This window comes from Ischnura elegans, chromosome 12 (assembly GCF_921293095.1).
Source record: "Ischnura elegans chromosome 12, ioIscEleg1.1, whole genome shotgun sequence".
Classification (NCBI taxonomy): domain Eukaryota; kingdom Metazoa; phylum Arthropoda; class Insecta; order Odonata; family Coenagrionidae; genus Ischnura; species Ischnura elegans.
The window spans coordinates 4,427,733-4,454,271 of record NC_060257.1 but is presented as its reverse complement, the minus strand read 5'-3'; the positions used below and the strand labels follow the sequence as shown (position 1 = coordinate 4,454,271).

General features: G+C 37.9%; 1 protein-coding gene across 1 annotated transcript in view; it reads right to left on the bottom strand.

Moving 5' to 3' along the window:
- The window catches only part of LOC124169515 (DC-STAMP domain-containing protein 2-like), a gene marked incomplete at its 3' end in the record, with an annotated part of 58,754 nt that overhangs the window by 5,175 nt on the left and 27,040 nt on the right, over positions 1–26,539 (bottom strand). Inside the window, exons 8-11 of the mRNA XM_046548148.1 lie at positions 17,147–17,300; positions 11,957–12,125; positions 10,457–10,621; positions 8,051–8,303 (exon numbers count right to left, since the gene is read on the bottom strand). Of these exons, the coding sequence (XP_046404104.1) occupies positions 8,051–8,303; positions 10,457–10,621; positions 11,957–12,125; positions 17,147–17,300 (741 nt within the window). The remainder of the gene's footprint in view (positions 1–8,050; positions 8,304–10,456; positions 10,622–11,956; positions 12,126–17,146; positions 17,301–26,539) is intronic.

The following is a 26,539-nucleotide window of genomic DNA, read 5'->3' as shown; positions in this document are numbered from 1 at the left end:
GATATCACATTTACAGAATCGAGCTGCTGGAAAAAGTTCAAAAATGGGTTTCATACATTATTCTGTTTTCGGAAATATTTTAATTCGTGCTTATGCCGAACGTACATGTTATTGTGCTTGAATTTTTGACATACGTTTGTTATTTAATTACCCACCGCCAACTTCAAGTGTCCTTTTGTAGTGTTACGTGCGTTGAGTAAGTGTGCAAAGAGTAAGGTGGTGAAATTTATTCAATTACACATGGGTCTTGGATATCGAAAAGGGTTTATCTCGCGCTTATTTTCAACTATCTCGCAAAAAAATGAGCACTGACTGATTTAAGTTCCCTGTTAATGAATGAAATGTCCATCTATTTTGCTGCGTCGTGGTATAATTTATGTATTTGTATCTCGCTGCAAGTAGGCCAAAGCTCTTATGATGGCAGAAGAGGAGAGAATTCTACTAAAACAATTTCCAAGATGTGACTTTATTTTTCGAAATTCACAATTCGTACATCGTAATTAGTTGGAAGATAACCATCGCTCTCTATTAACGATACAATTTTTGATATTTATAGGTGTGCATCAAACGTTTCATGTCTGAGGATGTTTTTTGGGAGACGTCTATGTTTGATGAGAGCACAGGGAAGTTGAACACGGTAAAGCTTCCAGCGCCGAGGCTGAGAGAAGGGGCGGTACCATCAGTATTCCCCGAACGTCCATCATGTACTTCAGTGAAAGCTCGCTTGGAGCCTGAAGAGAAGAGAAGAAAGAAGGAAATGGAGCAACTGAAGAAGTGCATTAGAGATAGCATAGAAGAAAGAAGGCTGTACGAGGAGGCAAGGAGCTTCAAAACATTGGGTGAATGTTTTGAGAAGCTCCAAAAGTTCGTGTCTTTTGGGGACCTCTCCTTTATTAAAAAAAAAATACAAATTGCTTCTCTGCCATATTATAGCAGATCCATTTCCAGTAATGAAAGCATGTGTCATTATTGATCGGGATTTAATGTTAAATGTGTTCATGGACCACGCTGAACTGGAAAATATTGGTAATTTCATCTTCCCAATGCATGTGAAAGACACCAATACTGTAAATGAGGTATTAGCAGGGCTAACAACGTTAATAAGTGACACACCTGTCCCCAATTCTTCTATGGTGGATAAATTGGGGGTAATTTTGCAGCTCTTGGAATCTTTGCATGCCTCTGATGATTTTGTTGACACAGTCAATTTCTTAACTGAGCAGATTAAGCTTATGATGAGTAGTAAGCATTCTTATCGTTATCGGAGTGAAACTTTTGATTTTTGCAGTATTTTCTTTACAATATCTCCCCATGCTTATAAGTTTGTTAGAAGTTCCGGTATGTTTCAACTCCCACATCCCACCACCATCCGCCAAGTGTGTGCCAGTTATAATTTAAGCCCTCAACGAGATTTGACCCACAATTTGGCATATGCCAAAACTTTTTTCTACTCTCAAGATCCATGAAAGACATGTGGTGCTCATGATGGATGAAATTCATGTAAGATCTTATGTTGACTACAAGGGTGGTAGCATTGTAGGCATAAGTCAAAACTCCCCTTGAGTTGCCAAAACGGCTTATGTATTCATGGTGACTAGTTTAATGTCCTCTTTCAAAGAAGTAGAGTACATACTTCCTGTGAGTAAATTCTCTGCTGATGAATTATTCGCGGTCACTAAAAACATCATTGTGGCATTAGAAGGTATTGGATATAGAATTGTGAGCCTGGTTTCAGACAACAACTCTATCAATAGGAGGGCTGTGTCAAAATTTTCTTTCCCCAACAAATTAAGCATTGTGTACCCCAACCCCTATGATAAGTCAAGGCCATTATTTTTTTTTGTTTGACTCTGTGCACATTCTGAAGTGCATAAGAAATAATTGGCTTAACCAAGGTAATGGACACCAATTTTTTTACCCCAATTTCGATGATGTTTGCAAACCAAAGGAAATAGCTTCTTTCAGTACTGTTCGTGAATTATATTTCCTTGAGTGTGGTGACATTGTGAGGTATGGGCATTCATTAACCATTAAAGCACTCTATCCATCAAATTTAGAGCGACGAAATGTGAAACTTGCTCTCCAAGTTTTTAACGAGAATGTGGTGAACGCGCTTACCTTTTTGGGGAGAAGCAAGCAACTGGAGAATTCCTTAGGAACTGCGGCCTTTATTAAGATTATTACCAACTGGTGGAAGGTAGTCAATGTCAAGACACCTTACAAAGGTTTAAGGTTTAGAGATGCTTTGCAAAAGCCATTAACTTTAGGGTGTGAAGGAATGAAATTGTTAGAGAGTGTTTTTGAGTGGGTTGATAGGTGGGGTGAGAGTGGTTATGGTAATCTATCACGTGAAACACGGACTGCCTTCATGCATACCACCCATGCTCTAATTGAGTTGGCCTCATATTGCATTAATGAGTTGGGTATGGAGTATATGTTGTCAGGAAAATTCCAGACAGATGCTCTAGAGGCTCGCTTTGGTTTCTACAGGCGGCTGTCAGGCTCCAACTATCATGTATCCATTCGACAACTTTATGAGTCTGAAACCAAATTAAGGCTACAAACGTGCCTGCCGTTACGATTAAAGTCACAGGCTTGTGAGAGTATTTTGATTGATTCGGTAGATGGTGATGATGATGATATCATTGATGTGGATGGCTCTGAGTCAGGGTCGTTCATCCATTTCAAGATTTTTGTTGAACCGCATGACATTAATGGTGTTAGCTCTCATGTACCGGTGCTATCATACATTGCGGGTTATTGTGTACGGTCCTACCTTAAGATGGTCAACTGCTCCTCATGTAAGGATTTTTTTTCAAAAGACTGCATGTTGGAGGATAATAACAATAATGATTTCATTAAGTGTCTGAGCCGTGGAGGTCTTTTTCTTCCTCATGAAGTCTCGTTAAATGCTGTTTTGTTTTGTTGTGTTTAGTAAAATAGTTAGTGGCCCTTTGGAAGAGAAGTTCCTCAGGGAAGCAAATCAAAGAACTGTTCTATTTAGCGTAACTATGAATGCATTGATAATGAGTGACTTTTTTAGTGATGAAGTCTGTCCTGATGGCCATCACATGTCAAGTGGAATTTAAAAAATTGTATATGTTGCATGTAACATATTTTTGAAGAACTACAGCCGTAAATTAAGCGATGCTTGTAGTAAACCTGGATTTAGTAGGAAAATTGTAACTCTAATAAAGTGAAAAAAAATCTTATTAAACAATTTTGAAGTATTAAAAATATGTTTTATTGCGAATTTAAGTATACCGGGACTAGCCACAGTGATAACTTTTACGGGAGTCACCCGCAATGCACAATTGTGCGAAAAATCCACAGAGAAAAAAATCATTCGCCTTGACCGGGATTCGAACCCGGATCCTTCGATTTCCGGCCGAGTGCTTTAGCCAGTTAAGCTACCGAGACGTCATTCGTCCCCGTGGAAATTTGTGGACTATACCGGACAAGGTGGTATGGACTGCTGAGCATATTATGCGACGAGCAGTCCAAATCGTGCGCACGGAGCCACAGCCGGAGAGTAAAGTCCGCACTTTGAACACATATAGGTGTTCTATTGCATTGGATGTGAATTTTAATGAGATTGAAAGGGGTAAGTCTATCCTGCTAATCACATCTAAGACAAGTTACAGGTATCATCATCCGTTTCCATTGGTCTGCTGCAGCATTCTACTTCATCCTCCAGTCGCGTCACTGATATAGGAACCTGGAAATATGATTCTGCCACGTATGCAATTCCTTATAACATATGATGAAGTTTCAATATTCATTTCTAATTCAAGTTAAAACTTTTATTTCATACAAGTTCTGCATTCAATGCTAATTTTGCCATTGAAATTTGGCGTTTGACTCATTCTATGATAGAGAGAATGGAATAAGTAAAATGCCGAATGCCAATGATAGAATAGAAAGCCTATAGAAGAACATCTTGCGCATCAAAATTTGGTGGTAGTATGTACTTAATATCTGGCTAGCTTTTGGTACTCTGTACGTCGAGATACGTATCACTTTAACTCACGAAATGATTTAATGTGTGACGTACCTCCCGCTAGAATGAACTCACGTCAGAATCAATATAATATGGAATATAATAGTTAGTTTATAATATGGAAGTGAATGGGCACTTAATCTTCGATGTAATTGTATTACAATTTTTAGCGTTAAGTACTGCAATCGTTCTTTCTGAATGACAGTTTCCTCGAACCCAATGTTCATTATCCAACATCGCAGACGATTTACCTCTGAAGTGCGTTTTTCTCCCTCGTTTATAGCGCGATACCTCCGGAGGCGATTTCGGCCTCCGCGTGATGACGTCACAGCGAAGTCCTCAGGCCTTTTACTTTAGGTGGCGTTGGTCCGGCGCGAACCACGGTTCACGACGTTAGCCAGCAATTGTCGCTCTCATCGTCCGTCACTACTCAAACCGACCTTCGCCTTCCTACCGACTTAGCTCCAACTCAGCAATACGGACCCGCGTATCGCCAACCGATCAGACACTCGCTACGCCCACGGATCAACGCTTTCGACAAAAGTCAAGACCTACGGACACCGTCCATTCGTCGACATCCGCCAGACACGTGCTCGCCGGCTGCCCGCATTTTGAGACAAATCACAAATCGCGCCTTGAAAAAAGTAAGGAAGAACCTACCTACCTTCGCTACCTACTTTAACCAAACACTACTATATATTGCTGTACCTGTAAAACACCGACCACTATTAAATTTTATTTACGAATGAACACATCTTATAACTACAGTGTAAATTTAGAAATAGATCAATAGTCATATTTTCCAATTTATTAAATATATCTCTCTTCTTGAAATAGAAGTGTTTTTTTTTTTAATCAAGTGAATCAGTTATTTAATTATATTTTTTTCCAAATAAGATACCTAACTATTGTAGTTTTTTGAAGTCAATGAGAATTGTCAAAAAAGAAACAAAGTGCTACTGTTTGATATTACCGCGAAAGTGTTTTATTAAAATATGTAGGTATGTATTTAATAAATTACCTATTTTGATATTTATCTTTTTTATATTCTTTATTACAGCATCTCCGCAAGCATGGCATCTACAAAAAGAAGAAGAACTGAAGAACAGCATCGAGAATTCAATCGGGATTGGACGGCGTCGTTCGCTTTCATATGCAACTCAGCTGGCCTTCCAACTTGTCTCATTTGCCACGAAAAACTCGCACACAATAAAAAATCAAATTTAGAGAGACACTTTACTACTAAATATACTGAGTTTGCTAGTAAATATCCAGCCGGCGAAGAACGAAAAGAAGCTGTCGACGAGCTCCAAAAAAAACACAGCAATCAAGTTCCATGTTAAGTAAGTGGACGCAATCTACAAGTAATGTTAATCTAGCAAGCTTCGTGGTATCACTAAAAATTGCAAAAAAAAGGCAAACCATTCACAGATGGTCAGTATGTCAAAGATTGTTTCATACGTGCATCTGAAGAACTGTTTCGTGATTTCAAAAACAAGCCAGAAATCTTGAAAAAATCAAAGATTTGCCACTATCTGCTAAAACAGTCCAAGATAGAATAGCTAAAATGTCTTCAAATGCGACATATTTGCAGGTGGAAGACATTCAACTGGCGCCTGCCTTATCACTTGCTATAGATGAGTCTTGCGACATAGAAGACATGGCACAAGTTGCCCTTTTTGTCAGGTATATGTCTTCCCAAGGACCAAAAGAAGAACTTCTAGGATTGCTACCACTCTCGGGACAAACTAGAGGGGAAGATATAGCAAATGCCCCGAGCAAAAATGCCTCGAAGATAATAAGATTGATTTAAATAAAATCGTTTCAATAGCAACTGATGGAGCCAAAAGTATGACAGGAAAAAATAAAGGGACAACAACGATTCTTCAGAGCAAAATAAATCACGAAATTCTTACGTTTCACTGCATAATACACCAAGACGCGCTTTGTGTCCAAACATTTCCGGCCGAAATAGTTGAGGTCATGAATTTGGTGATCAAGATTGTTAACAGCATCTTGTCAAAACCACTCTACCATCGTCAGTCTAAAGAATTCTTAAATGAAATGGAGACTCAGTATTCCGACCTCCTTCTTCACAATAAAGTGCGATGGCTTTCCAAAGGTGAGGTGTTGAAACGTTTTGCTTTGTGTTTAAATGAAATAAATACATTCCTCAATGAAAAAGGCAGTAATCACCCTGAATTAGAGAACGGCAAATGGTTGCAAAAATTTTATTTCATGGTAGATTTCACGGCAAAATTAAACGAGCTGAATCTAAATGCAAGGAAAGGGAAATCCAGTCTATGTTTTGGTAGAAGAATTGGTTTGTTTCGAAGAAAAATTAACTATTTTTGCAGAAGATATTCAGAGCGGTAAATTGCTTCATTTTCAATTTCTAAAGCAATATCGCGATAAAACCAGTGCAACTGTTGACACGATTTACTTCAGCACAGTTATTAAAAAAATTAAAGATGAATTTGCTGACAGATTTCAGCAATTTAAAACCAACAAAACCACTCTAGCATTCATAGTAAATCCTCTCAACACAAATAGTGACGAAATCCACATTGAGCCATTTGGAGTTGATACTGGATCTTTAGAAATGCAATTGATCGATTTAAAAAGTAAAGCTTTGTGGAGTGGAAAATTTACAGAGTCGAAAAGCAAGTTGGAAGAGTTGGAGGTCCAGAAATATATGTACGTAACGCAACAAAAATGGACAGCTTTAAAAGAATTGCCGCGAGTTGAGGCACTTATATTCGACGCATGGAATAGTCTTCCAGATTGCTACAGTGAGGTGAAGAAGTTGGCATTTGGAGTACTGACAATCTTCGGATCGACATATTCGTGCGAGCAAGCGTTCTCTTGCATGAATATAATTAAAAGTAAAGTAAGAAGCCAACTAACAAATGAAAATTTGGAGTCGTGTATGAAACTTAAAACAACAAGTTATGAGCCAAATTTATCCGAACTTTCTAAAATCATGCAAAAGCCAACGCTCCCATTGAATTCGTTTGTTTTTATTTTTAAGTACAAGTTACATTGTTTAATAAAGTTTAAATTTTTGAAATATATGTTATTGTTTGTTTTTATTTTCACATCGATAGGACATGTGCTTGCAGAGCAACACTTTGCCAATTTCAAAGAAGTTAAAAAATGGGTTAATTAATGGGATAACTCACAGGAGTTACAATTCTTTTAGAATAATATCCATAAATTACTTCAGAGATGGTAAGATGTATAGAATCGAATGGTCAATACTTTGATTAAATAAATTTTAAGTAAATACTTGAAATAACGTGTTTTATTTTGCGAAAAATCCGGTAAAGAATTTTACACACACCTGATATATTACCTAATTTGTTGTAAAAGCACTACTTATATAAGAATAAATAGATATTTTTCTTATGAATAAATAGATTCGTTTTTTTATCAAAAAAAACATTTATGCGAGTGCTATTTATTCTTGGCATGAAACATTTTTGTGGGCCTGCACTAGTCCATTGGTCTCAGGCAGTTTTTCGCAAATATATTTCTTATTTAACCATTAACTTATACTTTTCCGTAGATATTTAGAAACGTTGCAAAATTTTGCTTATAGCGAATGCCGTCTCAACAACCTCTTGTAACAAACAGTTTCTATAGCTCGAAAAAACCAAATTTCTCCATGACAGCCTATTTAAAATTATCATAATTTTATCGTCAAATATCTCAAAAACGGCACATGTGAATGCATTTTATCTTTGAATCATTGAAAATGCGTTTTTCATCCCATCAATTATATTTCAAATGGAAAAATGCCCGCAGTTGGAATGTAAGATTGTGAATTATGAGGTGTAAAAAAACAGCCGTATGGGATCCAAGTAATGTATCTTCTAACGAGCAACTTCATCTGAATAATATAATCTGAGAAAATTTTCAACTTTTCGCGATATCTCGTGTATTTAATTCAATGTAGCGCAATTCTGAAGGTCCTTCTCAAGATGGCCAAATGCGTAATAATTTATTGGATACACTTGGTGAGGTGTCACTTTCTTTGAGAGGACTTACGTGGCGGCCAGTCGCTGGCGAATGGTGACGCGTTCGATGTTCTCTCCCCCGCTCTTCGCGCCGTAGAATTTCCGGCGCAGCTGACGTCGCGTGAACTTGAGGAAGGTCAGTCGCGAACGCAGGATCTGATTGTACAGCCACGCCGCTCTGACCTTTGCCCTCTCCGGATAATACGAGTCCATCACCAGCACTCGGATCCGCTGCCCGTAGGGCTCGGCGATCGTCAGCAACCAGCACAGCACCAACAGCCCACCTGAAAAGTCCACCTCATATTCCCATCATCATATTTACGAGTGTATTGACCTTTTCCGAATGAAATGCGCGCAGGATTTGATCTAGTTCACCGTTACAACCTGCGTATTGGTAATTGGTCACTACGATGTGGATTATTTTATAAATTGTTCTCGGATTCTTGATTTGACCCCATTAAAATCAACTGTAACTCTTAGAATTATGCCGCTTGACTCATTTGAGAAAATCAATTTTTGCTGGATTTAGTGCCCTTAGGAAACCTCAAAATGCTAAACAACTGACCCGATTCTTTAGCACATTGATTCTACTTTCTATACCATATTTTAATAGGTTGAAATCAAGAATCCGAGAAAAAATAAAGAAAAAGCTACACCCCCCGCCAAACACGCGACTCATTGGCTTGCAGGGTACTATGCAGAAGTCGAATCTTCCACATTTTCTTCATTAATTGCTTCATATTGGATTTGAAGAGCATAAATACTTTGTTGTCCCACATAAGGAAAATTTCTTTTTCCTCTACGGTAGTCATCATCAGGCAACTTTAAAAGATCTTTATCCTTTTAAATAACTACTCTCCTTGCAAAAATACCAACGGTGATTCACGATTATTAGAATAAAAATTATTGAAAGGTCCGTTAATAATATTTCAATGAAAATTATTAAAATCATTGGTCCGCTCAACCTTCCTCCCTCCCCCTCCAAGCCTAGTATAAATTGTTGTGATGGACCTCTGTAGCGTTTACCTGATGATGACGTCTTTCGTTGAAACCACGGTCGTGAATATGTGTGAATGTGTTTCACGGTAAAGCACAAAGTTTCTTCTTTTTCATTTTTCACAATGCTTTCACAAAGTTACGCCTCAAACCATTAATTTTATCTTCCTCCCAAGTTAAGCTGTTAGCACATTAGTTTCACATTTCTCTAGTTGCATTAAATTTGGCTCAGCTCTCTCCGGCGGTCAAATTTTAGGAAAAGTGCAGGTTACCTAATACAAAATAACTTAATTCTTTCTTTTACCCTTTTAAGTTTAAACTACAGACTTAGTCAACTTTGCATACACGCGGTGCGGGCAATACATATAAGTAAGTCTTATATGTATTGTCATATCCCCGTAAGTCTTGAAATAACTAAAATAGTGCAGCTTTATAGCAACAACCATTTGCTCTAATAGAGTTATTATCAAGTCTTTCTCCTATAAATACATTTGAAAGAGTCCGTTTCATCATTCTGCGAAAGCTCATGTCATATATATGGAATAGCTCTTGAGAAAACCTCGTAAAAGGAGGAGCTTAAAAAACCGTAATATATATCATAGAAAACCGGATGGACAAATTGTTGGTGAAATGATGACAATTTGATTATATTGAGGAAAGGAAGAAATAAAGAACCTTTCATTTCGAGTTCGTTTCAGAACAAGTGGATATTCGCCACGTTAAATACAGTTTATTCCGAAGTAGCTGCTGGATATATATACTTTTTGCAAGGAATTAAAGGGTCATAATGGGAGGATTTTTGTCAATTTAACGACTGCCAGACCTGTTGTCTGCTTTGCATACAGAATCTCTGTGAGATGCCTTCAACGTGCATTTTGTCTTTCGAGGTAATTACGTTCCAACCAAACCGTATGAACTTCATAGAGGCAATGATTCTGCATACAATGCGTCAAATCCCATTTTTTATTTAATCTGCTTTACGAAGTGTTTGAAAATTACTGACGGACCCATTTGATGAGTTAACATAAGCACCGTGACTGCCTGCGATTTAGGCAAACAGTCTCTGCTTCATACTCAAAGTAATTTTTAAATTCAGTGGTAGCACTCAAAGTAGTCTCAGTTTTCTTTCACTTTAGTGCACTAACTTTTCAAATGCAGATAGAAAGTAAAGGCAAAATTTTTATTATTTCATGTCCTATGCACTAATTTTGCACTATTTTCTTTTTTTTATGCTGTCTCTGTGAAAAATCACTTATTTTGGCTTTTTCTCCACTTTATCAACTTATAAAAATCCCAAAACCACAACAAATACATGATAACAGAGTATCAATATTAACACACCAATTTTCATCTCCGTAGCTCAGAAGTTTAGCGAAAAAAGGATAAAATTAATCCAGAATGACTGACTGATACGATAAAAATACTTATGCATGTTACCTACCTATTTGATAGTGGCGGTTAATGTCTGGTTTCCGGGCAACAGGGAGGCAGGCAGCCGTATCTATGGTCGGAGGTTCACCCAGGGGCTGAAGAGAGTTCACGGTGCCTTGGTACAAATTGGCCAGGGGTCCTTTTCCTTCCACGCGGACTCCGACCATATTTGGAGCTGAATTTCATAATTGTATGTCATTCTTTGAGTTAGATTGGTTATAAATGAGAAAACATAATTCAGCATTATTTCAGAACAACTGTAACAAAAAATATTCATGATTCATCCTTATACCGTCAACTGGGGTGACTTGCAGTGACGTATACCACCTGTCGTAAAAACATATAGGTGGTTCCATCCCTATGATGAGGTCACAACTTGAACTAATTCCTTTTCTAGAGAGAGGGAATTTTTATGAGGAAACATTTTCCTCTTCTTGAGAGATGGAACTTAATTCCAGAACTTAGTTTTTCCAAATCATTGCCGTGTACATGTTCTGCTTTTTCTGCGATCAAATGTTTACTATAAAATATTTCGGATTCAAAAAAGTCATAAATTGAATTTTATTAATATTTTAAATAGCTTTTCCCAATCATAAACTCCGAATCAATCAAATAGAGCGTTAGTTCCCTATTTTTGGCCGTCATCTAAGTGTAAAATGTACCCAATATTTTTCTACCAAGAGAGACTTTTGTCGGCTTTTATAGTCTCTCCCATCATGTAGAGTAATCGTTAAATGCTAAAAATGGGGTTATAGGCTAATTTTCTCAACCAGAAATTAATTTTAATCATGCAATAAGATCAAGTCCCCCGTGACGAGACGAGAAGTTTTGATTATGAGGGTTATTCTTCTGATATTTTCATCTTTAAAGAATAATCTTCCATTTCTCTAGTTGCATCAAATTTGGTTTCACTAATGGCAGCCCGTTTCTCCTTCATGATGGCGTTGAGATTCCCTCATCCTATCCCATACCCTTCCATCCTCATCCCTGGAAATATAGCGGCGGCGTCTCCTTTCCCTTCCTCCGGGAACATGGGTGCAGAAGTCCGTTTCAAAGATAGAAATCAGCGGTAGCATTTAGGCGTAAACATGCAAACAAGTAGAACTGCTTTTACTTAAACCCACACCTAATACATTATATCGCTTTTACCATATTTGTAAATCCAAACTATAGAATTAACTATTCGTTGAAATCCAACAGGTACTCTACGCTTGTTGAAAATAAACGCATTGCTTTGCATTCCTCGCCATTTTTTCATTTGTCTGTAATTCTATTTATTTACTTATATTCTTCTATTTATCTACCAATGCTGGAAATGTAGGAAGCCGTACATTTATTTTCTCATGGGCTCAAGTGCCTACGAAAATAAACGACATAATTATTATTTTTTTTTTGAAAAGCGATAAAAATGTGCCCAACAACAACAGGGAAAGAAACAAGGGGAGGACGGGTGGTGCCCTCCTCGTCATAATAGTATGTACACCATTGTTAAAATCTCATTTGCGGTTACCTGGGAGTTGGGCGTGGATATTTCCATATTTTCGAATGAGTTGCAGCAGCCAGTACAGGCAGTGGTCAGCCGCGATGTACGTCGCTAACTTGATGGAGGCCAGAAAAACGACCATACTGCTCTTGGTTATCTTCAGTTTCTCCGCACCCGTTAGTCGACAGGATGTGACCTAAGAATAAAAAGTAAACGCTCATAAATTTAACTAATGTACATTTGTTCTTTTTTATGATTAAATAAATCAAAATGGTATCAAAATAGACGTAAGATAAGTTTCCCGAACTAAAGGTAGCCAGTGGCGGCCTGCCCAGGTCAGTAACCCACACTGATATGCAATTCGAGCGGTTGCCTCAAATTGCTGGGAATAGTGTTAACTTAGACATATAAGGACGTTATCGGCCTGTCGATGGCTGATAATAATAATAATAAGTCCAGAAGTAGCCTTTTAGACCCACCAATAAATGAGGATGAAATCAGTTTAAATGTTGGACCTACATCTAGCGAAGCTGAACCGTCAACAACCCCACGTCCCGCAGAGGAATCTAGGAACGAAATTTTTAAAACAGGAAACTCAGGAATCATCAATAGCCAATGCCAAGAAGAACATATTGACACCAATCAGTCCAAAACGACAAATCTTGAAGAGACTGAAATATCAGAATTGCTAACCAAAACGGTAATAGAATATTACGGTTCAGATCCCAGCCAGCGACCGAAAATTCCAAAAATAAATACATCAACGAAGTTTATGCAAACCGTCGCTATGGTCAATAATATCCTACCACAGCTAACCCAGTATTTAAGCAATATTTCCGACATCCATACATTGATTTATGCTGCTTCTATCACCATTAGTAAACACTTCCGAACTCCCGATCTGAAACAGTGCCAGTAAGAAAAGAAACAATTCCACCATGGAGAAAACGCTTAGAGAGCGATATAAAACATCTAAGACAGCAAATTGGTAAATTGACCCAATATCAAAATGGAAATAGATCAAGAAAGTTAGTATCATCATTTAAATGTGTTTTTAAAAATTTCAACACAGATGTAACTAATGAAAACCACAGCAGGTATGTCAAAGAGTTGCTCGAACTTAATAAACAAAAACTAGCAGTTAAAGTTGAGCGCCTTAAAAGATACAATAAGTCTTTCAATAGAAAGGAACAAAACCGGGAATTTAAAACTTCAGAAAAATCATTTTACAAGAAGCTGAGATCATCTGCAACAACTGATATCGAAGGTAAATTGCCAGATCAGGATGGAGTATACAACTTCTGGTCCTCAATATGGTCGACCCCAACAGAAAGCAATTCGAGTGCAAGCTGGATTGGAAACGAAGAAAACTTACACCTTAATTTAGTTGAAATGCAGTTTACTAAAATCTCAACCGAGGACATCAAAATAGTTTTAAGAAAGGCACATAATTGGAAATCACCAGGTCCTGATGGAATTCAAAACTTCTGGTATAAACAGTTTACGTCTCTACATGGAGCCATAGCCAAATGTTTTAATGATATTATTAATAACCCAACAAACCTCCCTGATTTCTTCACAACAGGGATAACATACATGAAGCCCAAAACAATGAATACGGAAGATCCAACACAATATCGACCCATAACATGTCTACCTACTATATACAAAATACTCACGTCTTGTATTACAAATAAAATATATAGCCATATTGACCAGAATAATATACTTGCAAAAGAGCAAAAAGGATGCCGAAAGTTCCATATGGGATGCAAGGAGCAATTGACAATTGATTCTGTAGTATTACAACAATCACGCAAAAATAACAGAAACCTTCATGTTGCTTATATTGACTACCGTAAGGCGTTTGACAGTGTCCCACATAATTGGCTCTTAAAAGTTCTGATTACATACAAAATCCACGGCACCATCATTAAGTTTTTAGAAGCAACTATGGCAAAGTGGAAAACAGCCCTAATGGTCAATATATCCGGTTAAGGCTTTATAACACCAACCATTGACATACAACGGGGTTTATTCCAAGGAGACTCATTGAGTCCACTTTGGTTTTGCCTGGCGTTGAACCCATTATCAAATGCCCTCAATAGCACTAAATATGGATACAAAATAAAAAATAGTACAAACACCAGTTTTACTTTGTCTCACCTTCTATATATGGACGATATTAAAATCTATGCCTCAAATGAAATACAGCTCAAGTACCTTTTGGATGTCACAATTGGTTCTCCGCTGATATAAACATGCAATTCGGATTGGATAAATGCAGATTGCTTCACATAGAAAAAGGGAAAATCAAGCATGGTAACTTCAATGTTACAGATGACGAGTCAATAATATCTATGGAAGCAAATGAGAACTACAAATACCTTGGATTCCTGCAAGCAAAATCAATACAACATAAACAGATCAAGAAGGAATTAACAACTGAATTCTATAAAAGACTAACATCCATCCTTAAAACAGAATTAAATGCACGAAATGTAATCAAAGCCATCAATACGTTTGCGGTACCTGTGTTGACGTATACATTTGGAGTGATTGACTGGACCAAAACCGAAATAGCAGGCATAGAAAGATCAATACGTACATCATTCACAAAATTTAATTTACATCACCCAAAGGCTGCAATAGAAAGGCTAACGCTACCCCGCTATATGGGAGGTAGAGGGTTAATAGATTTACAACAGCTCCTCAAAAACCAAATTCATAGACTAAAACATTTCTTCTACGATAAATCAAACATTTCGATGCTTCACAAATCAATAGTATATGCCGACAACAAATTAACACCATTAACTCTAACAAATGGCACGACCGATGAAGTAACCAACACAGGAGCTGTTCTATTAAATAGAAAGGTAGAATTATGGGCCCAGAAGGAATTACATGGACGACACATCAATGACCTCAATCAACCATATGTTGATAAAATCTCATCAAACAAATGGTTGTCATTGGGTGAACTTTATGGAGAAATCGAAGGGTTCATGCTTGCAATACAAGACCAGGTTATCCACACTAAAAATTATGCAAAGTACATCCTTGGTGATAAAAGCATAACAGATGACAAATGTAGAAGGTGTTTTCAAGTACCTGAAACAATCCAGCACATTATATCTGGCTGTAAGATGCTAGCTAATACAGAATATTTAAGTAGACATAATTAAGTTGCAAAAATTATCCACCAAAAACTGGCCTACCAACACAAGTTAATAGATACTAAGACCCCATATTATGTGTACCACCCTGAAACAGTGCTTGAAAACGGCGCATTTAAAATGTATTACGATCTGCCTATTCAAACAGATAAAACTATAGTTAATAATAGACCAGATATAGTGTTGATTGACAAGAAATATAGAACTTGCTACATAGTTGATATTGCCGTGCCACTGCCGCATAACATTGAAAAGACAATTACAGGAAAAATTAACAAGTACCAAGAATTGGCAATAGAAATAAAAAGAATATGGAATATGGAACAGGTTTATATAGCTCCAATTGTCATCTCAGCTACCGGTATCATTCCAAAACATATACAAAATAGTTTCAAAATACTCAACCTCCATCCAAATACATACATCAAACTGCAAAAGGCTGTAATAATTTCAACCTGTCATATCACGAGAAAATTTCTCAACCCAATTCAACAGTAAAGAGTTACCTTGGTGAGAACCCGTGCTCTTAACACTAAAGCTACTCAGTGAAAACTGAAGAAAATTAAAGAACAAAATATAATAATAATAATAATATAATTCATTGTTTACACACTATTACATTCGATTTGAACATTGTTTAGAAACCATTTACAGCTCACCAATCAGTTTAATGTCATAGTATAGTAACAAATTGAAACCGTTTAAAGTTGAATATATCCAAAAAGGGTACCAAATATCTTCCATTTAGGAATAAAATTAAGAGAATTTGTTTTTTTATGTCCCATCTTCTCTTTGGAACTATATTGCTACATTTATCGCAAGTTAATATGAAAATATAGAAATAAATTGAAAATACAAAGGAAACTTTGCGACTCTTTGCGGCACGTATATAAATGAATGTATGGCATTGAAAAGGTCGATTAGATTGGGATAGTTAGGAATAGCCATAATTGTTTTCCGAAAATCTTCAGGGATGAAGATTCTATTAGTAGTTGAGGAAGGTTGTTCTCATGTTTGTGAGGCGAAAACGGGAAATAATTTTGAAAAGTTGTGGACCGATAACGGGATGAGTGTGTGACATGGCCGACGGTCGTTAACTATCCTCCGATGGAAAACCTGACCCCGCGGAAAACCCGAGAAGAATTCCTACAGGTAGTTGGATGGGGAGGCCTACGATCGTATTTCGCAAAAATTGCTCTAGGTGGTTAATTTTATTTATTTGGGATCGTTCCGTCACGAAAATATACCTCCTAAACATAAAATTATCGCCTTTGAGGTAGAGGCCACAATAGGGTAGTTTCCTTTATCAGAGAAAACGAAAGGCATTGATTGCGATTCGATACCCACCATTAGTGTATTCATAATATAAAAATTATTTGGTTTTAGACACCCCAGTTTAGACGAATGTTAATGGTCAATTTTAACCTCATTTGAAAAAGACCAGATTGGCGCCCATGCGATGCCACTCCACGTGACGTCACAGGGACCTAGTTTCTATACGAGTAGTCAGGAGTTTTACGTCGTCAGAGATTACCAATGCATGCATGAGGCACAGAGCTCAGGGAAACATGTCTTAATATTCACCTATTAAAACTGGCTAAGGTCGGAAAGTTTTCCTCGTTTGATAAGGTATTAATAATCCTTATTTAAGCCAAGCGCCACCAGCTAGTTTAGTAATCTGCTAACTGCTAGCATCCTGCGTCGGATCAGCGCTCAGGGCCACGCCCAAAGGTCACCTCACTTGCGGCAGCGGGAACCAGAATGACGTCACACGGGAGTTTTCCCGGCATTCATACTTACCCGTCGCGTTTTCGCGCGCTTGAATTTTTTCACTTTTTATTAAATCGCGAAAAATAGATATCGTCATTTAAAAGTCTAAAGGCATGAATTACGAATTACTCCAGGAGTAATAATCTTCCGATGTAGGCAATAAAAAAATTATAGGAAACCACCTTATTAAATATTTAGAATAAATAGCTTGAGGGAAATTTTAAAAAGGGATATGAGGAGACTAAATTGAGACTAAACATCATTCTACCTTGATATATTTTCTTTTTTCGAGATGCTTCAATGGAATGATGGTTTCTCGTTCTTCAGCCGTCCGTCGAGCGTCGATGGCGTATATGTGGTGCGATATGTAATGGTTGTCAAACTTATCGCTCACTTGATACTTATACCAGTACTGCAATACTCTGGAAGAGAAAATGACGATCATTGCGTGCTGTGCGCGGAAAAAATCAGTTAATCATAGAAATGTAATGCACCTTCAAAAGAGAAGTGTCATTTGAACCAGTTATTGGGTTATGTTTTGCCGCGCCACAATTTTTTTAACGGAAAACTAGTCTTTAAATTTCAGAAAATTATTGAAATGGCACTTGATAAATTTTGCACATAGCCTTGGATCAAATTTTCATTATTTCTCGGAAACAAACGAACTTATCTAATTTTAAACTAATAAACACTGTACCTCATTTAAAGTGATTAAAATTATTGACAGATAATGTACCTTCCATTTAAATCAGTTTCAGAGCCTATGAACTATTTTAACAACCAGATTTTTATTTTCAAAGCTTTGGGCCTGAGTTATCATGAATTGGGGTAACTGACCCAGTCGAATAAAAGCATTCAAATCTAGCTATAAACCATGACTTGGAGCAAAGATACCCCACACAAAATATCTCTTAGTATACTTTTTTCGATTGCTCCTTGATTTTAACCTGTAAATTTATTAGAGATGTGCGAATAGTATCCACGAGTACTCGAATACTTCGAAAACTAGACAGTATTCGGTATTCGAGAACTCGAATAATTATGGTAAAAGTACGACCTCGAATACTTTGAATTTAGCGCCATACACTGTCGCACGCACGTCGTTGGTAGCTGACTCGGAAACAACGCATAGGACTCTAGCCGTTTAGTGCATGCAGTGCCGTTTTAGGTATGGTATGCAAAGGAGTATGATCTGTCAGTAAATCGCCCAGCTTTCACTGGTAACCACAGATGTAACATTTCTGGTAACATGCCGATTGATAACTTTATGGAAATGGTTCCAGATGTATTTCTCTCAGATATTGTATATCAATCAAATTTGTATGCCACACAGTGTGGGAAGGAAAATTTGAATTTGACGCTATCAGAACTGAAAGTATTTCTCCGAATAAATTTTTTGATGGCACACTGTAAATACAGCCGATTGCGCCAGTATTGGTCCGCTAGTCATGGCACTAGGGTAGATATAATAGCAGATAATATGACAAGAGCAAGATTCACCGAAATAAGGAAATACCTTCATTTCATTGACAACCTGTCACCTCAACAAAATGACAAGATTTACGAGATACGTCCCTTGGTGGATCACATTCGAGATGTATTTTTAAAGTCTGCGGATGCAGAGGAAAATCTTTCACTTGATTAAATGATGGTGCCCTTCAAAGGTCGTTCGTCTATTAAGCAATATTTGCGAGGAAAACCTCATCCTTGGGGTTTCAAAATATGGGTGCTGGCAGGCGTATCTGGGTATGTTTATGATTTTGAAATAGAGAAATTTGGTAGAGACTAGAGCATCAACAGAATTTGGGGTTATGGGGGACCTCATTTTACGATTGATTGAGAATGTGAAGGGCAAGAACCATAAGCTATTCTTTGACAATCTTTTCACCAGCATGCCAATTCTGCGTATGCTTCTTGAGTATAAAATCTTTGCATCTGGTACAATACGAAGCAACAGACTACATGGCGCAGCAAGTAAGTTGAAGGCTATAAGTGAAATGAAAAAAATGCCACGAGGATCATATTCAGTCGCAACATCCAATGACAACAATACAGTCACTCGTTGGTACGACAATTCGGCAGTCCATGTAGCTTCTACATTCGCAGGAGCTGAACCTACGGACAAATGTGAAAGGTGGAATCGAAAACAAAAGAAAATGATTGAGATACCTAGACCATACGCTGTAAAGAGATTCCCTACCTTTTTCCCGAATCGTTTTTTCCGACGACCTTTCTCCCGTATTTTTTTCCGAATCCATTTTTCCCGAATAACCTTTTTCACGAAGTCAATTATACCGAACGTCTTTTTTTCGAAACTTTTGTTCGATGATTCCATTGCTATGAATGTGTTTCCATGGCACTGTTATTGTTTATTAATGACAGGAGAAAATTCTGGTACCATTGAGAACATAATACTAAGTTCAAAATCTTGTGAAATGGCTGAAAAAGAGATCCCAGTAATTATTGGCGAAACGAAGATGGTATTGGCCGGATTTTTATACCAAAGATCTAAGATAAGTGGTGCTGTCACATATTGGGAGTGCAGAAAACTTCGCCATGGTCAATGCAGATGTCGTGGACGGACGATTATGGGGCCTGTGAATCCTGTTGTTGTGAGCGTTGGGGACCACGATCATCCCCCTGATCGGGAAGCAGCTGGTGCAGAAATTGTTAGACACAACCTAACAAGGAGAGCAGAAGAGCACCCTGAACAACCTCCGGCTCAAATTATCCGGGAAATGATTGCTGGTGTTTCTGCTGGAGTAGCAGCACAATTGCCCGAGAGAGAAAATTTAAAAAAGGCGATGCGTAAAGTTCGGCGCAAAAATCTCCCAGCCAATCCCAAATCATTACTAGAATTGGGAGAATTGCCCGATCAATTTTTTAAAAAACTCTAAGTGATGAAAAATTCTTATTGTTCGACTCAGCTGATTCCTGCGATCTAGAAGAAGGCCGTGTCCTGGTTTTCGCCACCACTCACAACCTTAAACAACTTGCTACATGTGATGTTTGGTACGTAGATGGGACATTCAAGACAGCTCCATCCATCTTCACACAAATTTTTACAATACTCGGATCATTCGCTCAAAACAAAGGTGGAAAAACTCAGGTATTTGCATTGCCATTAGTGTACTGTTATCTCTCATCTAAAGAGAAAAAGCAGTACACAGCAGTACTTCAAGCAATTACTGATGCTGCCGAAGATCTGGACATTGATAATTGTGCACCGAACAGAATAATGGGTGATTTTGAAAAAGCCATAATAAATGCTTGTACCGACGTTTTCCCAGATTCGCCATACTCAGGTTGTTTCTTCCATCTCAAACGAGCTATTTATCGTAAAATTCAACAAGTGGGACTCCAAGTCCCTTACAATGACCCAACAGATAGAACCCTCAAAACGACAGTTCGTATGATGGCAGCTTTAGCGTTTGTTCCAGTTGAAGACGTTGAAACAACTTACGAGCTTCTAAGAAAGTACGCGGATAAAAATATTCCCAGACTTGAGCCAATTATGAAATATTTTCAAGAAACATACGTTATTGGTGTAAAAGCTGTTGGCAGACGACGCGCTGTTCCTCCTCCATATCCTCCTAGTCTATGGAATCAACATGAAGCTACAAAAGCAGGTTATGCAACAACAAATACTGCATCTGAAGGTTGGAATAACCGTTTTAGGTTACTAGGTTACTAGCTATCGGTTGTAGAAGAATATGAAGATTACAAGAACGATAGGAATTTTCTTGAATTTCTTAGAGCTATCGCGCACAATATAATTTTCTTTAGATCACGAGATGTGGGATTGACCCACATCTCGTGATCTAAAAAAAATATATATATATATATATAATAAGGGGTCGTGAAGCATAAAGTTTGAAATATAATTTTCTAAAAAAATGATTTATCTTGTGTATGAATATATTTGGTTATAAAAAATATGAACTCATTTTTATACAATCGGGAAATAAGGTGTTCGGTAAAAAATGTTTCGGAGAAAAGGGTTTCGGGAAAAAAGCTTTCGGGAAAGAGGACGCGTTACGATTCGGGAAAAAATTCTTTCGGGAAAAAGGTCGTCGGAAAAAACGATTCGGGAAAACGGTCGGGTACGCTGTAAAGATGTACAATACCCACATGCCCAGTGAGAAATGGATCATCGAATCTACGTCGAATCTTCGTCGATTCGACGACTATAGATCGATATGTGGTCGACGTCGATTTTATTTGTTCAATCGACGTTTTTTCGACGTGTTATTCTCATTGGCCAGCGGGGTCAGCGTGTTGATTGGCTGAGGGGAGAACTTAGTGATGTAGTTTTAATGTCTTAAAAATAACGGTGAGACGCTATTACAACATATGTGTCTTAAATAAGAAATATAAAATTAAATAAATATTTTATTTATCCATAAACATTAGTTTTAATCTCCGAGAACAATCTTTGATTCCTTTTAATTCTGTAACTTGACCGTTGAAGTTCGATTGCGTGTATCAGTTGAGCCAAGTTGAGCTGTTAGTCGTCATGCTGTTAGTTCTTCGCAGTAAACTCGGAACAGAGACATTCGGCGCCGTATAGAAAATTTATTGTCGCATTTATTTTGCGCGACAAACTTTGCTAGCTCTAAATCCTGTTATTGGTATTTAAAATCCTTCTGAAACTTAATGAGCTTTTGGATTTGTTAATCATCGAAAAAGGCATTCCGTCGCATAGTAAAGACAAGCTTCACTACGTCTTCCATACTTCGGAATCGGTCTGCTTTTGGACCGCTGTATGACAGGTAGGATTAGCTTCCCCTATTTAATGTGTTCAAGATTTCCATTTTCACACATTTGCCACATACGCCGGACCTTCTATTTGCGTCCAAGTTCTTACTTCTTTCCTGCGTGGTATGTGATATGCACAAGCTTGGCTTTGTGACTACGTTTACCTCATTTCGATACCTTTATACTCGCGTCATAGATGTCAACACCTCACATTTTTTCTCAAGGATTTCTGATTATTATTGAAGATGAATACGAAGGACTTAAGATTACAAATCACCATTATAAATTTATTTCAGCCTTCATTTGTTTAGACTTTACGTGCTCGATTGAAATACGTCGTTGGCGCAGCAATAGATGCTCTTTATTAGCCGAAAAGATGTATATTTCCGCAATTATTAGTAGGAATCGCAGGTAAAAAGACGATATCTCGTCGACATAGAAAACTCGTCGATGGTGTCGACGTCGAAAACACGTCGATGGCGTCGACGTCGAAAACACGTCGATTTTCGGACCATATAGACATCGATCGATGTGTTACCATCGACGTTTTATCGATGAGTACTTCGACGTCGAATCGACGTAGATTCGATGATCCATTTCTCACTGGGATGGGAGGCGTGGACCTAATGGATTCTTTGATAGGATTGTACCGGCATACATTACGCCACAAAAGGTGGTATCTTAGAATAGAGCACCACCTCCTAAACGTTGTTGTGGTAAATTGGTGGCTACTTTGGAAAAAGCAGCCTGAGAATGAGAAACTTGATCTACTGGAGTTCAAGAGCTCTATTGCCAATTCCTCGATCCATAAAGGAAGTGGAAACCCACCCAAAAGGGGCAGACCAGCATCCACTACACCTGAAACTACAAAAAAAGAGTCCATAAAAAAGCTGCAAATGAGTTGCGACGGGATGGTGGCCCCCATTATCCCAAGAAAACAGAAAAAAAGTATGCTTCTGTCCGTCACTTGAAGGGGTGTAAACGCAAGACGCGTTACGCCTGCAAACGGTGTGACGAAGCTCTATGCCCCGAGTGCTTTGAAGACTTCCATCAATAACCTCTTCACTGTTGAATGGGAAGGACAGTTTTATGTGGAGTGCAAGGTGCACCCCATCCATAGGCCCAACTACCTCATATAGAAAAAAGAAGTTTTTTGTTCAAATATGTATCAATTTTGGTAATTTACAATATTAGTTGGGAAAATATATTTTTTTCTTTGGAAGGTGTTTCCAAGAGGTTATCAGAATTTGGTACTGATGTGTGGATAAAATTTAGTTGTGTGCCATTATACAAATTAGTGTTTTGTATTTGTATTTTGATTATCTTATGTATCTTACTAATATCTATTTTTACAGCCTCATATGAGGCATATCAAAAACTACTGTAAGAAGTAAAAATATTTTTTTTCTTTAATAAATCTGTAACCTGTGGCTTATGAAGTGTTTAATATCTTATTCCCATAATTTTCCTGCTGTTACAAATTAATTCAGGTCTGAGAGGGTTAAACATCGTCAATGTTTGCTCTAGCAGTCTATAGTTGCGGAATTGAAAATTTTGCATTACTTGCATCATTGGTTTTAAAAATGAATATTCTCTTCCAAATGTGGAGTACTTTCATAAGCAGTTAGTAACCTAAGAGTTTCTGAACTCAACTCGAAAGCTTACGATACTTCTTGCAATATTTATAGAAAGTCGACTTTGAACGCATTCAATTGACCATTAATTAGTATATAAATTACATTTTTTTCAGTTCGCGAATCAGGATGTCAAATAGTTCAATTATATGGCGCCATTTTCAGCTACTAGCAACGGACAATAAATTAGCCGTGTGCACACATTGTGCTTCTAAAACATCAAGGGGAAGAAAATCTCACACAACCACCCCTCTTTGGACTCATCTTAAGAAAAAAACATGCTAATGTTTTAAAAATTGATGAGTGTTCATCTTTCACGCTCACTGAGTATGCAAGAAAAATTAGTAGTTGAGATTCAAGATGATACTGAATCAGCAACTTCTCTTCCTAGTCCAATTACCAATACCACATTTTCACATACTTCAAATGATTTTAATGATGCTGCCAGTGTTTCCTCAGACAGTCCATACATTTCAGTTTCATCGTCCCCCTCAAGTTCCCACATGCCATTCAAACCTCCTCCGAAAAAAAGAAAATCAACTATCCCCAGTGCTCAACCTACTCTGAAGAGTTTTATTGACAAAACGCAGAGTTTTAAGTCCGGTGAAAGAAGAAGTTCAATAATTACTAGATCGATAAGAGAAATGATATGTCTTAACAATCGACCTACATCAGTTGTAGAAAATAAAGGTTGCTGCAAACTGGTCAATCACTTAGAAACAAGGTACACATTTCCATCCAGAAAATATTTTGCAAACAAAGTTATCCCAGATCTGTATGATGAAACAAAGAAAAAAATAGAAAAGTTGTTGTCTGAAGCTAAATATGTTGCTCTTACAACAGACATGTGGACATCAACAGCCACCGATGACTACATGAGTTTGACAGCTAATTTTTTTTATTCAAGTCATGCTTATCAACACGTATGCTTGGAATGTGTCCCATTTCTAGAGCTTTCACACTCCGGTGTGAATATTCGCAACTTCCTTGCACGAACTTTAGAAGTTTGAGATCTGACTGACAAAGTTGTATGCATTGTCAGAGATAATGTGAGGAATATTGTATCTGCGCTTGAAGGGAGTCCTTTTAATCACAATTCTTGCTTAGCTCACACTATTCAATTAGTCATAAAAGATGGAATCCTCAACAAACCGATGGTGAAAATTCCTCCAGCAAAATGTCGCAGCATCGTGGGTTACTTCAAGCATTCTACTAAAGCAACAAAACAACTAAAATTGGCCCAAGTGAATATTAAAGATCATAAGCTAATCCAAGATGAACTAACTAGATGGAATTCCCTTTTGCAAATGATGAGGCGTCTCCTGAAATAGAAGCAGGCAATAATATTAGCTGCCTCTAACTTGAATTTCAATGTAGATATAACTCCACCACAGTGGGATACTATTAAGCACTTAATAGATGTTCTAGGTGTATTTGAAAGAGCAACGTTTGTTGCTAATGGAAGTGCTTTCACAGTTTCAGAAGTCATCCCCCTTATAAATAGCATCATTAACTTCCCAGAAAATAAGAAGTTTTCACATAGCCAGCTACAAGGTTTTGTTAATGATTTACTATTTTCGATAAAAATTCGGTGTGAGTATCTGGAAAAAGAACAGTTTTTCAGTTTTGCCACAATTCTGGATCCATGATTCAAAAGTAGCGTATTCCAAGATAAGTATAATATAGAGACAATAAAAAATCAATTGGCTTTGGAGATGACAAGTCTGTCGAAACTTTGCCACCCAACAAAAACAGACAACGTAGGAAAAGTGCAGCTGATAGCTGATGCAAAGCAACAGCATACGATGTGGGGACTTTATTCAAAATTGATGGTTACAGCACCAGGTTATCACAGAAAGAGTCAGGATACTCCAAAAGAAGAAATACAAAGATACCTGGAAGAAGATTTGCTACAACCTAGTGACACCATTTTTGATTACTGGAAAATGAACAGTCTGTAACCTCACTTGAAGGAATTATCATCAAAATATTTAATCGCACCTCCATCCACAGTTTTTTTCAGAGCGACTCTTCAGCACCTCGGGTTTGATATGTGACAAGAAAAGAAGCAGATTGGATCCTGAAAGAGTTAGAATGCTTGTATTTTTTAATAAAAACCTGTCATAGATTATATTTTTTTAATGTTTCCTTGTTATGATGATGTGATTTTTTATTACGGTATTTAATAAAGTCATTGATGCAAATGTTTTCATCAAATTAGAAATAAAAAGTTGATTTTTAAAATGTATTGTCATTTATATGTTTAAAATGTCATTTACACATATTTATTTATATATTTGAGCCGTCTACTGGGGCTCCGATCCGTGGGAAGCTTCTATTACATCGAGAACAGCCCATTGGAAGCATTGGAAGTACGACCTCACTGCGGGGCGTAGCCCGAGTTTTCGGACTAGCCCTAGCCGGTCGACAGTCCCAGTCCGTCGCTGCGGAAGGAATCAAATTGCGGGCTCCCTATATATTTGGGAGAGCAAGAAGATCCGGGGCCTTTTTTCTTGGGATTCGCCCGTTGTGGCATGTTGTGCCCTCTCACCTCAACACCGCTCCGGGGCTGCCTCGCCGCCAGATTCGCCAAACTACGTAAGCTTGGGAGCCCTTTCTTTTCCACTTTCCAAATTATTCCCTTCACCCCTTCTCCTTTGTTCCGTGTGCCGTGGTCGTCTTTTTGGCAGGGTTTTTGGTTTGTCTTAAGTTCATTTTGTGGCATTAAATTGCATTTTTTAAATGTATTGCTGCCTGCTTACTTCCACCACCTTCACCCATAGTTCAATGGTAGCAGAGCATGGTTTTGAGGTGGCAGTGTAGGATATCGTGGTAATCATGGCATTCAAGGCACCAGAAGGAACGAGCTGGATTAATGATCTGTCTAAAACGGAAGCGATTAGTGCTTGTGAACGGTTTGGGGTTAGTAGTGACGGCGTAGTAGATGATCTGAGGAAACGTTTGCGCAAGTATGTGCGGAGTTTGTCCGCAACTATTGAAACGGAGCTCGAAAATACAAATGTGAGTAGAGCTGACATGGGTCCTCCCAAATCAAGTGAAGATATCGGTTTTAACTTCGTAAGGCTAGAGCAAATTCTAACTGCGGCGAAACGCTGGGAACTGGGGTTCAAGGGGGAAGGCGAGGAAAATGCGAGAAGTTTCTTGAAAATACTAGATAAGTTTGTCGTGCATTTTGAAGTCAGCGAGCTGATGTTAATGTAATTATTGCCCAAAGTACTGGGAGGCAAGGCCCGGACTTTGTTCCGGGA